Raw genomic sequence first — 17,332 nt, forward strand, 5'->3', positions numbered from 1 at the left:
ATCTTCCCTCATCGCGTTTTCTCCCTGCTGCAGTGCAAAAACAAGCACTTCAAGATGGCTTCAACCATTCCCCATTGGCCACCCATGGGTCACCCGTGATACCTTCTCCGTTTTTGTCCGGAGCGCTGCAGAATCAAGCGGTGAGAGACACATCCCACATTTCTCCTTTGCAGAGGTCACAATCTACCTATGAGCAAACTAATGCCCCTTCCTCCCCAATGGTATCCAGAGCCTTACAAAACCAGGCAGTCAGAGACGAATCTTATGCTTCCCCTCTACAAAGGCCAGAATCTCCTTACGAGCAGCCCATGGCCCCCTCCTCCCCAATGGTGTCCAGAGCACTGCAAAACCAGGCACTGAGAGATGCATCCTATGTTTCTCCTCTACCAAGGCCGTTATCCCCTTATGAGGAGCCTGTGGCCCCTTCCTCCCCAATGGTTTCCAGAGCGCTGCAAAACCAGGCGCTGAGAGATGCCTCCTATGTTTCTCCTCTACCAAGGCCGTTCTCGCCTTATGAGGAGCCTGTGGCCCCTTCCTGCCCAATGGTTTCCAGAGCGCTGCAAAACCAGGCGCTGAGAGATGCCTCCTATGTTTCTCATCTTCCAATGCCCCAGTCCCCATATTCCCCGCCTGGGCCTTCATCCCCACTGCTTTCTGGAGCCATGAGACACAGTCAAGCACTCAGAGGTGTGGCTTCCTATCCCACTCCGCAGTTCCGCACGCCATATGGACCTACATATGTTACCGGGTACGATTATATATCTGAGCCTGGCCCAGCACCGCTGCTCTATGACGCTTTGCAGAACCGCGCCGACTTTCAGAGCGTTGCGTCTTTAAGGTCCCCAATGAAACAAAGCCCTTACGGACCTGTCAGCCCCAAGCTGCACAGGGCACTGCAGCAGAACCCAAACCTCCGCCAAGCATCCTATCAGACTCCTTTGCAACTCAGATACCCCTACAGACCCCCGCAACCTGCTTCACCGATGCTGACGAGTGCCATCCACAATCCACAGCTTATTCAGGCGTCATACAGGATGCCAAATGGAACTTTAGTGTTACCTTATGTGGAACCACATTCCTCACCGCGGCTCAGTCAAGCCTTGCAAAACCAGCAAATCCGGGGAGCTTCATACATCTTGCCTGATGGATCGATTATCACGGTGGGTATATTCGTGGATATAAACGTATAAATGTGATTTCCAACAAGCGGTGTGTCACTTTCCATTCGGCCCTACACAGGACCCGCGAATTCCCCAGAAACCGATGTCTCCTGACCTTGCCAGAGCGCTTCAGAACCAGGATCTCAGGACTGCTACGTACACCCTACCCGATGGCACAATTATCGACCCTAAACACCAAGTAACGCATGATTTATGACTCATGAATTGAACACACATTGCTTCTGCATTAGATAACCATTAACCTGTCTCTTCACATACAGCAACCAGTTTCCCCAGACCTCACTAAGGCCCTAAAGAACCCTGCATTACGTGAAGCATCCTACTCGCTGCCAGACGGTACTATCATTATTGACCCGAAAAAATCTAAATCTCCTAATGTCGCAGCAGCACTTCAGAACCCATATCTGAAATCGGCATCGTACACCCTGCCCGACGGCACAATCATTATCGACCCACGGAAGCCCGTCTCTCCGAGTCTTGCCAATGCCCTTCAGAACCCTGTCCTCAGGAATGCCTCCTTTAACCTGCCGGAGGGAGTTCGAGACCCCAATACACCCATCTCGCCAGACTTGTTAAAGGTTTGTTATCAACCCTAATTACAAGGCACTGACGTGATGAAATAGCTGTTTTCTCTGTAGAATCTTACCTGGCTTGAACCTTGCTGTCAACCTATTCCGTAACAGGCTCTTAATAACCCGGCCTTGAAGGGGTCAACCCTCACCCTTCCTGATGGAACCATGTTCCTCGACCCAAGAAAACCAAAGAGTCCCACTCTGACCGCTGCCCTTCAGAACCCCTACCTTAAGGGTGTGTCGTACACCCTGCCTGACGGAACCGTCATCATTGACCCGCGTAAACCGCTCACTCCCGACTTGTCAAAAGTACATGATCCTAACTTTTGGTTTTCACGACTTTGCAGGTGGTGTATAGATTTCAAATGGTTTCTTGCTTTTACTGCCCGGTAGGCTCTTTCCAATCAAAACATTCGGAATGCTTCTTATCAACTGCCTGATGGTTCCCTGGCCATCCCTGGTCAGCACCCTGCGACTCCAAACCTCACTGCTGCTCTGCGGAAGAACATGACCCTTTGTTCTTCCGATCTCTTCCACCTCCCACAAAACTCTTCGTTCACGGGGGCACCAAAACCCGACAGTCCGAACCTTTCCTCTGCACTGAAGAATGATGATCTGCGTGGCATCCGTTATAGGTCAGGAAGCAAACCGCAGAGATAAATCTGGGCAAGTGACATAGTTGACACGTGACATGAAAGTTTTAACTTGAGCTACGTTCATCCGACAGGCTGCCCGATGGCTCTGTTCTGACAAGACGGTTTCACAATCCCAGCCTGGCCAACGCCATCCAAAACCAGCACCTTCGCTACGCTTCGTACAGACCCCCAACAGCACTTTACGGCACGGATAATCGCTACGCTGCAGTCCCACCCTACGGGCCGCACTCAGGCCACTGGGCACGGAATGCCAGAGGCGGCGGCGAAATGGGGGAGGATGTGTGGGCAGCTGAGAGAGTTTTGCCTCACGGAACGGTCCAGCATCTGGCCAAGTGGTCTATGTATAGGGAGACCGGTGTTTTGGACGGCTATTTACCCACGGCCACTGTCGACAACGGAGAGCTTCAGGATCCAGACTGGACTCCTGTCCGAGAGAGGGTTCCTGGGCAGAGCTGGTATGACAAGGTACTAGGTAGTTCACAGAGAATCATCTCAAATCCAGACCATGATGACCAGATCCTTCAGGCTAACAATCCATCTTTGTTATTTAGATCTACTCTATCCTAAGTATGCCAACAACCAGCCACAGGGTGAAGCGCTGGGCTGAGGGCATGGAAGACTTGACGCAGCTACCGTAAGACTCACAACTGTAACATCGAGGAGCCCATTGGTAGACTCAGTCAAGGCATTGTTGAAATCCGACCTGTTTATTTTCAGTGAACTGAATGAGACCACTGTCCTTATGAACCTGAAGAAACGCTACGACCAGGAGCTCATTTACGTAATTTTTGTCCTTATGTGCATGTAATAACCCAAAAGGAATGAGTCACAATACAAAGAGCCTTTGATTTTCTCCTCCGAAAGACGTACATTGGCAGCATCCTGGTCTCCCTCAACCCCTACAAGCTGCTTAACATTTACGGCACAGACATGGTACTGCAGTACGAGGGACATGGCCTGAGCGACAACCCTCCGTAAGACCCACATTTTGTTGTACCCGTCTTGCCGTGGCACATTGATGTGCAAATATTTTCTTCAGATTTTGCTGTTTGTTAAGGTTCATGTAACTCATGACTAAAAACATTACCTGGCGAGTTCAGCGGCTACTGTTACGCTGGATTTAAAATGTCACTTTTCCAGATTTGCGGCTATTATAATACTGTATTCTACATCAAAGTCTGCACCGCCGTTTTAGCTTTTGGCATGCAACTGTAGTTGGAGTCCAACTTGTTAGATTAATGGCTAGTGTAATTTATCACTAAAAACTCCACCAGTCTAGTCCAGTCACTCTACTTAAGAATACACTGTACGGCTACTGCATTGTATACAGACGTCTTTTAAGATTAAGAAGGTTAGAAGCGTTTGCTGATTGCATGTCCTTGACTTTGATACACTACATATGTAAGCTATGTAATGCTAAGTTGCCTCGCAGATGCTAACAGCGGATTATTATTATTATTATTGTTAATGGTGCAGGTGCTCTTGGGTAAACGTTGGCGGTGACGTTTGGATGCTTTACGATGACGTCATGACGTCGCTCCTACTTGACTCTTTGCCCATGGAAAACCAAAAAATGTTCTTCTACCTTTTTTTGGGTCGGGGGTGGTATATTACTCCACCCTTTTAGTTTGCCGACTAGCATGATAGGTTATTGAAAAGTCCACTCTGCTTGTTAAGTGTCTGATGTATTACAATAATGAAGAGTTGACTCTGCTAGCTTAGCAGTACTCATGTTGGATGTAATTGAACAATAAAACCTACTTGAACTACTGGCACTGTATGACAAAAAAAAAATGTGCATCTGTGTTGCAGTCATCTTTTTGCCCTCGCTAATCTCTCCTACACCAACATGATGGATGCCAAAGACAACCAGTGTATTGTGATCAGGTACCAAGTTTGTATCTCTTTTGTTCCAGAACTTTTTTTTTCCAACATGATATTGAATTTAGCCCATTTTGGAATGATTTGTTTGCAGTGGAGAAAGTGGGTCGGGGAAGACGGAAGCCACCAAAGTGATCCTACGCTACCTGACAGCCATCCATCACAAGCGCAACGTGACGCAACAGGTTCATCTGTCATTTTGATCAACCCATGTCTTGTGAATTACAAGCGAATATTTAGGCTCACTCCATTGTCACTTTTCTTGGTCCCGACTGTGTCCCGTCAGATCGAGGTAAGGCATTCAACGGCATTGTGGTCTTGCTGGTTGGAGGTTGCTAGGGTAACATGTGTATTTACGTCAAAGATACTGGAAGCCACGCCCCTATTGGAGTCCTTTGGCAATGCCAAAACGGTGCGCAACGACAACTCTTCACGTTTTGGCAAATTCACGCAGATCTGCATGGAGCAGTGAGTCAAACATTCCAACTTCCAAATGTTGATCAGATTTTTTTTCCCACATTTCAGAATCAGAATCAGAATCATCTTTATTGGCCAAGTATGTAGAACACACAAGGAATTTGTCTCCGGTATAACACGCTGCATTAGTATCATTATAAACAAGGACATGACAAATAAGTATGGAAAAATTAAGTATGGAAAGGACATTTCGTAATGTAATGAACCGTAGTGCGGTGGTACCACCCAGTGACAACTGTGAGACAATGTGCAAAGTATCAAGCAGAGCTAAAGTGATCAGTGGTAGAATACAATTTTTGGCTCGCTCTGGATTTCTTGACGGAGAAAAAAAAACACCCGCACAACTTTTAGCACATTGCTTTTATTATTCATTTTCTAACAGTACTTTTACTACATTACTTATGCTATAAGGCAAAAAAAAAAAAATTCCCCAAAAATCATGACCTTCTTGGTGTGGTGTGTATTTCACTGTGAGCTCGTGAGTAATGTCCACCGTGATAACGATACCGCACACAGGCAGAATCCAACCCTCGTACGTGAAACGTTGACACTCTTGGGTGACAAGTTGATCTGGGCCAAACAAGACCCAAACACATTTCACATGCACCGATTGTTACTTAACTCTCAACTCTGTGTGTGTGTGTGTGTGTGTGTGTGTGTGTATGTGTGTGTGCGCGCGTGTGTGAGCGCGCGCGTGTGTGTGTGTGTGTGTGTGTGTGCGTGCGTGCGTGCGTGCGTGCGTGCGTGTGTGTGTGTGTGTGTGTGTACGCGCGTGCTCTCTTCAACCTAATTAACTAGGGGTGTAATCAGCGGTGCCATCACGTCTCAATACCTGTTGGAGAAGTCTCGCATTGTCTTTCAGGTAAACTGGACACGCACGCACACACAACACACACACACATTTGCACAGACACACACACATACACACAGGGGGCATCTCCTTACAAGTGAGTCAGAGTGTGCGAAAGAGGAGATTCATGAGTCAGTCAGCGTGAGGGTGTCCAACATGATGCTGTGTCCCTTTAATCCTGATGTCCATCAAACATCTCCATCAATAGCGTCTGTCATCTGCAGGACTGAGATGACCTCACACTCTGCGCCCACACACACGTACGCGATGTCTATTCGAAGGAAGATCACTCAGATGCACCTGCCCTCCTTTTCCATGGCGTCATCTGATTGTTATTTTCCTCAGTGCATGTGATCCCATCTTTACTCGATCTGAAACGTGGCCTTTACATCTTTTTTTTATTCACCTTTTTTTTTTTTTGGACAGTGGACCCCGCTTATTTACAGCTTTGGTATTCTTAAATTCACTTATTAGCAGATTTTATTTGGTATTTGCCCTGTTGTGTGCTGACACCTCCCGCATTTTCGCGTTTTTTTTTTGTTGCTGTTGTTGTTGTTTTTTCCACAATTCCCCAATTATTTGCATTTTTTTTCATGGCAAACTGATTATGAAGCATCCATTAAAAACAAAAGATGATCAGGGCTGAGCTTGATCCTAAATTATTTTTCTTCATGAAAAGAAATGAAGTTAGCATTTAGCTTAGCATAAAAAGTCAAAGAAAATGGCCATTGTCCACGAATAAGGTCATGAGCAGACATTTCTCAATGTAGAAAACAGGAGGTACTGTACGTATCCTATATTGAAACCTTCTATCGTGTGGCTTTTTTGAGGGGTTTTTTTTGTTGTTGTTGTCGGGGTCAGGCCAAATCAGAGAGAAACTACCACATCTTCTACGAGATGCTGGCGGGCCTTCCTCCGCACGAGAAGCGCTCGCTTTATCTGCAGGATGCTGAGACCTACTTCTATCTCAACCAGGTGCGAGCACGCACGACACACGACACAATTCAGCACAGCACAGCAAATTAATTTCTGTGCGACAAGGTGACATTCATTCTCCAGACGTGGCTTCATGGCCGCCAATGTAAAGCTTTCACTTTGTTTGAAGTCAATGCACTGATATGACGAATGTTGGTCTGCAACGAAGGGGAGCCTTTCAACCTCGTCGACCGCCAGAGCGCATTCGCACGTTCGTACTTACCTTAGCCACAGCCACGCAGCCGCCCGGTGTCATTCAGGGACTTTCTTCAGAGGCTTTTTGGTTTGTTTTTAACGCTCACGTGTGCCGGTGCGCACAGGGAGGCGATTGCAAAATTGCCGGCAAGGACGACGACGAGGACTTCCGCCGGCTACTGAGCGCAATGGCCATCTTGCGCTTCACTGGCGAGGAGCAGAAGGCCATCTACCGGCTCCTATCCTCCATCCTCCATCTCGGCAACGTCTACTTCCAGTCGCAGCAGGTCAACACGTCACAGCCGGATGCCGGGGGCAGGGCGAACGTTACGTGGCGGGCCTGCAGTTTTGTCTTTTTTAAACGAACCGGAAGGCTGGCTCGGTTGTAGATGACGTTTGAAATTGTTCCGTAAAAAGGTGCAAAATGGTTTAGGTTCATCATCAAATCAAAAGACATTCTCATTTTTGGGGCTATAATTTATTAAAGTACAACTAATTCACCATTCTTAAAAAAAACTAAATAAATATGGACTCAGATTTTGAAAAATAATAAATAGAATATACAGAACATATAGCGGCCCGGTAGTCCAGTGGTTAGCACGTCGGCTTCACAGTGCAGTGGTACCGGGTTCGATTCCAGCTCCGGCCTCCCTGTGTGGAGTTTGCATGTTCTCCCCGGGCCTGCGTGGGTTTTCTCCGGGTGCTCCGGTTTCCTCCCACATTCCAAAAACATGCATGTCAGGCTGATTGGATGCTCTAAATTGTCCCTAAGTGTGAGTGTGGGCGTGAATGGTTGTTCGTCTCTGTGTGCCCTGCGATTGGCTGGCAACTGATTCAGGGTGTCCCCGCCTACTGCCCGGAGATGGCTGGGATTGGCTCCAGCACCCCCCGCGACCCTAGTGAGGATCAAGCGGTTCGGATAATGGATGGATGGATGGATACAGAACATATAGAAAAAATAAGGCATCGTTTATTCTAATTACGAATCCATATAATGCAATTTAATTGAAGTTCATTAAATCAAATAAATGTCAAAATGTCTTCAAAAGTAACAATGTCGATCTAAAATGCATATCTACCTCAAATAGTTTTAATAACGGAAAATATTTCAAATGTTTTATTTTCATCAAATACTAATTATTTCTTCAATGAATGGATCATAATTAAGAATTAATTAATTAAACTGATACAATATTTAGAACTTAATGAACCTATTTTATTTGATTATTGCCCCCCCCCCCAAAAAATGAATTGACCGATTATTGGATGAGATACATACATATGTAACCAATAAAAATGAACCATCCCCCTTTAATCAATCAATTCCGACAAACCCCCAACCCCAAAAAATGGCTAAGTAAAGGCGGCAAATATTACCAGACTCTTGATCACGGAAACGCTCAATGGGTCAAATCGAAGATGGCGTCAATGGCGATCGGCAGGCTGGATGTTGATGATACTGATTGATGATGCCCCCTGCAGGCTGGCGGTGGTCAGGAGTCCTCGGCGGCGGTGATGGTGAGCACTCAGGAGATCCGAGTGGTCGCCGAGCTGCTGCAGGTGTCGCCCGAAGGCCTGCAGAAGTGCATCACCTTCAAAGTCATGGTGAGCGCCACGCGGGCGACTGCGCAGCGACGACGTCGCGAGGCTTGACTGGCGGCATGTTGCGCTTGCAGGACACAGTCAGGGAAAAGATCGCCACTCCGCTCACCGTGGAGAGCGCCGTGGATGCCAGGTCAGTTCAAGTCCACTTTTTTCGGATTTGTAATTATTTTCCGTGATTCGTGGCTTCGTCACATCCCGGCTGGATGATCGTCATGCACTTGACTTTGGAGTCGGCTAATCCTCCATTAAGCGTCTCCAGTTGGTCCAGAATGCTGCTGCCCACCTCTCGACTGGTACCTCGATATTAGAAGTGCAACCAGCAATCGATTCATCAACGACTGACCGATGATCAAATGAATCAACAATGGTTTTCGATCATGGATTCATCATTGCGATACATTTTTCAAGTTGAATTTGCTCGGAATTTCAGCTTCTCAACGGGACATATTATGCGGTTTAGGCCATCGCGAAAGTTGCTTATCCTTTGGAACGCACGCTGATGTGCAAAATGACATATTACGGAGCAAAACTGAATCATAATCAGTTTGCTATATGTTTGTGCGGTTCATCTTTATCATATTACAAAATCCAAAAGTTGGTCTGGCGTCAAACTCCCCAGCAAATAAGATGACTGCTGATGGGGACCTCTTTGACATTCACTTCCCATCTTTGAAGGGGGCACGGAAGGACAAAGCGTGTCAAGGTTTTCAGGGGTGCGCAGAGAGGTTGGGGTTGGGGGGTGGGCGGGTTATCTTTTCAGATGCCTTCTTGTTTCCATAGCAACCCCGTTGTGCGCGTCTCGTAGAGACGCCGTTGCCAAGATCCTCTACTCGCTGCTCTTCAACTGGCTGACGGAGCGTATCAACGGACGGGTGTACCCCCGCAACGAGGCACTCTGCATCTCCGTACTGGACATTTATGGATTCGAGGTCCCATTTTATTTTATTTTTTTATAACCTTACATTATTCACCCAGCCTCGGACTGACATTGGCGACACCTCACTTTGAATCCAACCTCTGTAGGAGCTACAAGTGAACAGTTTTGAGCAGCTGTGCATCAACTTTGCCAACGAAGCTTTGCAGTTCTTCTTTAACAAAGTCATCATCCAACAGGAGCAGGTCAGGGGAAAAACGTTTTTTTTTGGTTGTTTTTTTTGCACATCCCCTTGCGTTTTTAATCACAGTGAAAGTTCACGATGCTAAGCCTTCCCACAAAGAAAAAGGCTAATTGATGCCCCGATGAAAATGGTTCAACATGTGCCTATATTAAGTGCCAACTCTGTGGTATATTTCACCACATCCGATGTCCAAAAACGGTTTAATTTGAGATGACAACTTTAACTTTCAAAACAAATCGCTTGCAGAGGATTTGATGATTTTTCAAAAATTATTTGTTTAAAATAACCACCCAGCAGAGCAAAAACACTCATGTGCAGATCAACCTTGGTTAAATTAGTTCCTCACAGACATAGAAAAATCTTAATAAATCACTTTCCTACTTCCTATTTTGCCACCATATCCTGACAAGTTACCGTCAAAGCGCAAACACCGCAGCTAGGTGAGCTTTTCCGGCTAATTGCTCAGGATGAGTTTTGCAGGGAAATAAACTGTGACGCAGTGAATTCGTGACTCACTGTGACTCTAAATGTTTTTTTTTTCAATGAGATCAAAAAAGTATCAGAATGTCAACATGGCTTGTAGAAAAGTAGTCATTAATAGTTTTACGCATCGCAAAGCGATAAGATAAGACACACGCATGTCTCATCAATGGCGGCGTCAAAGTATGAAACGGCCGTGGGTTGCCCGGGCGGTAATCTATGTATGTGCCGGCCGTTTCGTAGGAGGAGTACGTGCGCGAGCAGATCGAGTGGCGCCAGCAGCCCTTCGGCCACAACCGGGCCTGCCTGGACCTCATTGGCGCAAAGCCTCACGGGATCCTCCGCATCCTTGACGACCAGTGTGGTTTTCCTCAGGTCAGCTTTTGCCGCCGCCTGCCCCCAAGAGAAGGGGACGCATGAGCACTGACACCCCCCCCCCCCCTCCCTCTCCCTCCATGGTCTTCTGCCAATCAGGCCACAGACCACACGTTCCTGCACAAGTGCCATTATCACCATGGCGACGACCCCCTGTACGTCAAGCCAAAGACGCCGCTGCCCGAGTTCACCCTCAAACACTTTGCCGGCCAAGTCACCTATCAGGTACTTTTTCCTGGCTCGTCATTCAAGCAGCAACTCTGGTCGGTGATAAGCGGGAAAGTTGGGTGCTAAAAGTCGTCTCGTGTTTTGACTCCTCGAGGTCCACAAGTTTCTGGACAAGAACTTTGACACGGTCCGCCAAGATGTCGTGGACCTTTTCATCGGCAGCAAAAATGCAGTCAGACTTTTGGCTGTTTTGAAGTCCTCTCCATGTCATCTACCTCCATGCTTACCTGTGTGTGTGTGTGTGTGTGTGTGTGTGTCACCAGCTGGTGTCCGACCTCTTCCTGACGCATTCTGAAGCAGCGTCGCAGCATCGGCGTGGCGCGCGGCGCAGCGGCAGCGCTCGGCGCTTTCAGGCCAGCACGGTGGGCGGCAAGTTCCAGAGCAGCTTGCAGGAGCTGCTGGAGAAGATGGAGAGGTAGAAAAGAACACGGGGAACAGTCGGGCTCCATTTCCTCCATTTCTTCCCTGTGGCATCCTTTTCATTTTCAAGGTGTCGCCCTTACTTTGTGCGCTGCCTCAAGCCCAACCGGCAGAAGGTATGACGCCGCGTGATGTCGCTCGATGACAAAAGAAAATCAAATGCCGACGCGGGTGTTTTTTCTTCTCGGTTCAGGAACCGGCGATGTTTGACGCGGACCTGGTGAGCACGCAGCTGCGCTACTCCGGAATCATGGAGGCCATCCAAATACGCAAGGAGGGCTATCCCGTCAGATTGACTTTTCACAGCTTCCTCACCAGGTGGGTCATCAGTTAGGTCGCCCGCTCGCGAGCTGGCCGTGACGCGGAACGAGGTGCGTGGCTGGTGAGGCGCCAAAGACAGATTCCGAAATTGCGAGCCCAAAAAAAGGTGGGTCTCGACGAAGGTAGCCAGGGATTTCCTTTTCGCAAACTCCCCAACTCTGGCTCTTGCCCCTCATGGCATGCGCGTATGCGTGCGGGCGGGAGGTCGCTTGCTTGAAAAGTCGATCTTTGCCGTGGTATAAACCGTCTGTGTTTGATCCGCGTGTGTGTCCGCAGGTACAAAGCGCTGCTCTGCCTGAAAGAGCCGCCCGCGGCCGACGGAGAAAACTGCGTGATCATGCTGCGAAAGCTGGGACCCGTCAAGGTCGGCTCCTACCAGCTGGGAGTCACCAAGGTCCGCCGACGCGCACGCACGCGCAGACGAAGCGGATGGCGTTAAACGCTCGCGTGCCTGCGCGCAGATCTTCCTGAAGGAGGATCTGCACCGGCTCCTGGAGGGCAAGCGGGACCGCGTGCTCAACGTGGCCGCCCTCACGCTGCAGCGATACGTGCGCATGCACTTCATCCGCAAGAACTTTGTCAAGTTCCGACACTGCATGACGCTGCTGCGGGCCCGATGCAAAGGATTCCTCGTCAGGTGAGCGGGCGCGCGGCTTTCTCGAAAACGGCCTCCGCCGACCGTGCCTGCGGTGGAATCGTCACCTTCTTGTTGTTGCTGCCGTTTCCCACTTGGACAGAAAGAAGTTTGCTCGCCTGCGGAAAGGTTTCGCGGCGTTGGGCGCCAGCGTGCGAATCGTCGTCAACCGGCAGCGCTACATCAGGGTAAGAGTGCGCGTGGGCCAGGGCGCCGGCGGCTTGTCGTGGACTCGGAAAACTTTGAAAAACAGAGAAATGAAAATGACCAAAATGCATCTCGACAAATCAACGGTTTGTTGCTGTGTCACTCATTCAGAAGTCTCTTTTTTTATTTTTATTTTTTTAGATTGACAAAAAAAAAATCCTCTCTTTTATTGACAGCATAAAAGGCGATTCTAATAAAATATCCGATATTATGAATTACATGTTGATTTTAATTGACGTGCGTAAATTATAAAGCTGCTCATTTAAAATCCCTTAACTACACGATTAACCTGAATAGATAGTTTAAGCTTCAAAGAAAAGGAAAATCACAAAATGGTCAAGATTAAAAACGTCCTTCAATTTGTGTAAATGTAACTTTTCAGAATGTCGGCTTTTCTACAGGTAAATAATGAAGACTTCTTGCGGCCTTTATCTGGCTCTGCGCCAAACAAAATGGGAACGTAACATTTTGATTTGCACGAGTGAAAAATATTTCTCCATCGCCAAACAAAATCTCACCCAATGCCGCTGAATAACAAAGAAACGGCCGATGAACAAGTCATTTAACTTTGCCTTGTGTTTTCTTTTGACCAGACGGCGGTGGAGCCGGCCAGGAAGGCTGCGCAGGTGAGCGAGGAAGATGAGGAGGAGGATGCTCACATGTTGGGACAAATGTGCGTGTGTTTTGGTGTGTGTGTGTGTGTGTGTGTGTAGGACCGCATCAAGCGAGAAGTGGTGAACGTGACGGCGCTGCCCATCCCCGCTCAGTTAGCGGCGCTGCTTCAGGCAACTTCAGGTGCGCACGGGGACATCGCTATAAATAAATATGTGCCGTTTATGCACGTGTGTGTGTGTGTGTGTGGCGCGCGTCCGCAGGTGACACCGAGCTGCACTCAGACTGCCTGGCGCTGGTCCATGCCCCCAAAGTTCAGGTTGAACCACAGCTGACCTTGCCCCTGGACATCAACGACTACCTCATGACTCATTACGTCCGCGCCATATTTAGGGTGAGCACCCGCGGAGGAAGCCGTCTTTATAGCTTGAGTGGCTATATATATGTTTTTGTCCTTTCAGGACCCGTACTTCGGGATGCTGACAGCCCCTCCGGAGAACTCCCTGACCCGGTTGCATCACAACTTGAAGCAAGGAGCCCTCGACATCTTTGTTCTGGTACGGCATCCAATGAAATAGACTCTTGCCGGCGGTATGCGCGCAGAAAAGCGGCTAAAGCGACAAAATGACGCACAAAAGTCACACACTACCAAAAACTGTCACCGTCGTAGGATCTTCCGTAAGTGTACGGGCACTATTGAAGCATTTTACCACGCGGCTCACTTCCAACCGACTCACCAAACAGGCAATCCGACATGCAGCTGACAAAATTCACCATCTAGCGAGCGAGCGAACAAACAAACAAGCAACCCAACGTACCCGCCAATAGCAAACCAATCCTCTCTCCACATACCTGAGCAGAAAACTCTCTCTCTAATCAACCAACGATTCAACGACTTAACATCCAAACAATCAAGTTTTTTCTTTATTTTTTTAATGTCAGTGTGCTAACTGACTGACTGACCCCAAGGTGACCCGCTCACAGCAAATCATACAGCTGACTAACCTTCCAACTAAAACACTTCCTAACTAACACATCCGTGCTCACTCCCCACCACCTGACAAGTCGCTCACCAAATAAATACTTTGGCTTGACATCACCATTCAATCTTTAACAACCATTGACCAAACACTAACGAGCTTCAACGGAACTTTCGCATAACCATGCTAAGCATCCACTTTACGGTCAAATAGCCAACCAAATAGCCGTACGAGTAACTACGTAACCAACTCGCAAAATCACTAACCGGTTTGGCCTCACTGCGCTCACGCCTACCTGACTGGCCAACCAGCCATACTTCTAACAACTGCACCTCGTAATTATTCAACACCACAGACTGACGAACGCGCTCACTAGCTAACGAGTTGACACATCAAGCGTGTGTGTGTGTGTGTGTGTGTGTGCGTCAGATTCTTCGTTTCATGGGTGACCCGGAGCTGAACGGCGCTCAGGAGAACCTCTTCGGCAACTACATCGTCCAGAGAGGGCTCGCCAACGCCGAACTCCGAGACGAGATTTTTGCTCAAGTGGCCAATCAGGTGCGCGGAGGACCTTCGCTGAACTCCAGCGAAGGCGGACGCGGGCTCCTCGGTGACGCCGCGCTTTCGGCTCGTCCCCTCGCAGGTTTGGAGGAATCCCAACGCGCTGAACTGCGAGCGGGGGTGGCTGCTCATGTCCTCCTGTCTGGGCGCCTTCCCGCCTTCCCCGAGGCTGGCCAAGCACCTGCTCAAGTCAGTTCCGCGGGGGGGGGGGGGGGGGGGGGGGGGGCAACTTTGACAGACTGACGGGAGGCGCGTCGCGTGTCAACGTCAAGTTAACCGAGACGGAGCGTACGATGAAGCGATGACGAGAGCTCGCCAAGCGACTTGCTTGTTTTCGTCGAGCCGCCTCATTAACGTCCCGGTTTCGGAGAGTCAACGCGCCGCACGCGATGATGAAATCATCGAGCTGTTGTTGTTTCAAAGGTGGCCGCGTGTGCTCGGCTCCCGTTGTCAGGTTCGTGTCAGACCACGGGCCTCGGGGCTACGACGCGGTGTGTCAGCGTGCTCTGCTGCGGGCCATGCAGCGCTGCGGCGGCGGCGGCGAGTACGCGCGCACCTACCCGCCGTGTCTGCTGGAGTGGACCGCCAACCGCAAGCGAGCGCACGCCCTGCTCCACGTGCACTGCTTTGACGGTACCGGGCCGCAACACTCGACCGTTTAATTCCGTGCTCGGAAATACACCGAGGGCGGGGGGGACCCACGGAGCGATCTCGTCGGCGAGCTGGCTAGCCCGCAGTATGAATTTGGGAAATTGTTGTTTTGTTGGGTCATGACATCAAAAGCGAGTTGGTTAGTCGCGCTTCTACTTGTCTCTGCCTCCAGGCGTGTCCGTCCTGTGTCCCGTGCACTCTTGGAGTACGGGCGAGAACGTGGCCAAAGACATCTTGCAACACAGGTACGAGAAAAGATCCGTCGGTTCCGTTCCGGCCTCGGCAAGTCGTGCGGCGCAAATGAAGACGACGCCCCCTGTGCTGTCAGGGGCGTGGCCGAGGGCCGTCGGGGCTGGTCCGTTCTCTTGAAGGAGTCGGCGCAGTGGGCGGAGCTGGAGGGATCGGACTATGTCCTGGACCTGATGTCGGACCTGGAGTTGCCCGCCCGATTCCCCAAGCGCGGCGGCTACTTCGTCATTTCGGCGCAGGGACCGGGACGCCTACGGGCCAATGCCGGCATGTGAGGGACGCTCACTCGCGCAAACAAATGCATTTGGTCCCTCGTTGGTTGGATTGGTTGCTTGGTTAGTCAGCGGGGTTCAGTTGGTTCACTTAGTTAGTTTGTTCGTTAATTCGTCCTCTGGTTTTTGGTCACTTACTTGGTCAATTACACCGTGAGCTGTTTGCTCTCATGTTTGCATGCAAATGAGTTAGCGAGTTAGTTGGCTCGCGTGATGTTAGTTAGTCGGTTGATTCGTTAACCTCCCACCCCTTCTGGTCAGGCGGATAATTCGTTAGCGCAATTACAAAAAAGGATTGACGGATTGGTTTGCCAGCTGGTTGATTCGTTTGTTTGTCACTCGCTCTGTTGACTGGTAGTTAGTTAGGTCGACGGGAGATAAGATGGTCAGCGACTTGCTTGCTGAGTCTGTCGCCTGTTTGTTATTGAGATGAACATTTAGTTAGAACCATTGCATAGACATGTACATGTCAATTAGCTGTTAGCGCAACCACGAACAAACTCTTTTCTTGGTTGTATGGCACGTTGACTAAGATTTCTGAATATATCTGTTTTTTTTTTTTTTTTTTAAATTAATCGGCAAAAAGTCTTCACGGCGTTTTCTCACTCGCTTTTGTAGAAGTCTGCTGGGTGGCGGCTTTGACGGCAACGACGAATTCCTCTCCCGCGGGGGCTTTGCGAGCCAGGGTAAGCGCGCGCGCGCGCATACGCGCGCACGCTCAAGTGAATGCTTGACGGTCTCCTTCTCCTTAGACTCGGAGCCTCATCGAGGGATGGATCGCTTTTTGGATAGCCTGTTTGACCCGGCGCTGTCCGACGGGAGCGCGGTAAGTTCCACACGCGGCCCCGTTGCAGAGAACCCAGCCAAAGTGGCTTTTCCCGGTGAATGCGCGGAGCCACTTTTGAAACTCACACTCAAAGACCTGTCAAGTCGCTTTGAAATCTGCGCGCTCAAAACGGGGCACCCCAAGACGCCCTCCAACCTCAACATGCCAAGACACTCCGACGCTCAAGATGCTCGAGGCCCCAAAGCGGAGCGCCACCGCGGCCTCCGTCCTGCGCTCGCTATCGGATGTAGGCGACGGGAATTAGCGTGTATCAGATGTGTCGGACAGGGCCGATCGCGTTACGCAGTTAGCCTAGCTGGCGCGGGCACCAGATGGCCACGGTGATTTCACCAGGCCGGTCCGGGCGACGGCCGCGGCGGATCCGCTTACCGGGCGGCAACTGACACTCTCCTGACCAAGGCTGCGCGCGTGCGGACGCGCGGACGCGCCCTGCCTCACCGCTTACGAATGCGTGAATGCTTCGATTGAAGACCGACAACGATGCGCCGCTCGGTTGCTTTGTCACCTTTGCAAGATTTCATACAAGACGACTTGGGTTGGTTAGCGGGATGCCGCGGACGGCGGCTCCGGACGTATTTCCCGTGCCGTACGAGCTAGCGGCTTCCGTTTAGTCCGAGCTAGCGAGAGCTTAGCTGACAACAAGAGGACGGCAGGCACGATGGCTAACGAACCGGCGACGGGCGGCTCTTGGGACCGGCCTCGATGCGGCGGAGCAGAGCAGAGTGTGGCCGACGAGGCGCAGACGGGCCGGTGTGTCGGTGAGACAGCTGCCATGATTTGGGAGACGCCCGGCTCTCACCTAATGAAGGGAAAGGAAAGGTCACCAAAAACCACAGCGGGAGGGGCCACACAGAGGACGGACAACTTGCGTTTTAGTCTCCTTTACTATTGATCGCCCCCGCTGCTTTCCCTCAAGTTTGATTCACGGCGGCGCGCTCGGGAAGCGGCGCCAGACAGTCCCGAGGATTTGGTCGGCGATCGGCTC

General features: G+C 50.0%; 1 protein-coding gene across 1 annotated transcript in view; it reads left to right on the forward strand.

Moving 5' to 3' along the window:
• The first annotated feature begins 2,529 nt into the window (after nt 1–2,529).
• Nucleotides 2,530–17,332, forward strand: part of myo15ab (myosin XVAb) — a 28,269-nt gene continuing 13,466 nt past the window's right edge. Inside the window, exons 1-34 of the mRNA XM_086119145.1 lie at nt 2,530–2,874; nt 2,961–3,043; nt 3,127–3,190; nt 3,274–3,383; nt 4,222–4,296; nt 4,385–4,475; nt 4,655–4,758; nt 5,566–5,629; nt 6,479–6,592; nt 6,913–7,074; nt 8,270–8,392; nt 8,464–8,522; nt 9,198–9,321; nt 9,416–9,511; nt 10,234–10,365; nt 10,465–10,590; nt 10,688–10,765; nt 10,857–11,008; nt 11,084–11,129; nt 11,207–11,331; nt 11,611–11,728; nt 11,796–11,971; nt 12,072–12,156; nt 12,769–12,801; nt 12,889–12,970; nt 13,051–13,181; nt 13,249–13,344; nt 14,197–14,325; nt 14,411–14,517; nt 14,783–14,961; nt 15,152–15,224; nt 15,308–15,499; nt 16,119–16,186; nt 16,253–16,647. Coding sequence (XP_085975271.1) covers nt 2,677–2,874; nt 2,961–3,043; nt 3,127–3,190; nt 3,274–3,383; nt 4,222–4,296; nt 4,385–4,475; nt 4,655–4,758; nt 5,566–5,629; nt 6,479–6,592; nt 6,913–7,074; nt 8,270–8,392; nt 8,464–8,522; nt 9,198–9,321; nt 9,416–9,511; nt 10,234–10,365; nt 10,465–10,590; nt 10,688–10,765; nt 10,857–11,008; nt 11,084–11,129; nt 11,207–11,331; nt 11,611–11,728; nt 11,796–11,971; nt 12,072–12,156; nt 12,769–12,801; nt 12,889–12,970; nt 13,051–13,181; nt 13,249–13,344; nt 14,197–14,325; nt 14,411–14,517; nt 14,783–14,961; nt 15,152–15,224; nt 15,308–15,499; nt 16,119–16,186; nt 16,253–16,647 — 3,990 coding nt within the window. The 5' untranslated portion in view covers nt 2,530–2,676. The remainder of the gene's footprint in view (nt 2,875–2,960; nt 3,044–3,126; nt 3,191–3,273; nt 3,384–4,221; nt 4,297–4,384; nt 4,476–4,654; nt 4,759–5,565; nt 5,630–6,478; nt 6,593–6,912; nt 7,075–8,269; nt 8,393–8,463; nt 8,523–9,197; nt 9,322–9,415; nt 9,512–10,233; nt 10,366–10,464; nt 10,591–10,687; nt 10,766–10,856; nt 11,009–11,083; nt 11,130–11,206; nt 11,332–11,610; nt 11,729–11,795; nt 11,972–12,071; nt 12,157–12,768; nt 12,802–12,888; nt 12,971–13,050; nt 13,182–13,248; nt 13,345–14,196; nt 14,326–14,410; nt 14,518–14,782; nt 14,962–15,151; nt 15,225–15,307; nt 15,500–16,118; nt 16,187–16,252; nt 16,648–17,332) is intronic.

The sequence above is a fragment of the Hippocampus guttulatus genome, chromosome 9, assembly GCF_054856545.1.
Source record: "Hippocampus guttulatus isolate MCC_2025c chromosome 9, RoL_Hgut_1.0, whole genome shotgun sequence".
NCBI classification, from domain to species: domain Eukaryota; kingdom Metazoa; phylum Chordata; class Actinopteri; order Syngnathiformes; family Syngnathidae; genus Hippocampus; species Hippocampus guttulatus.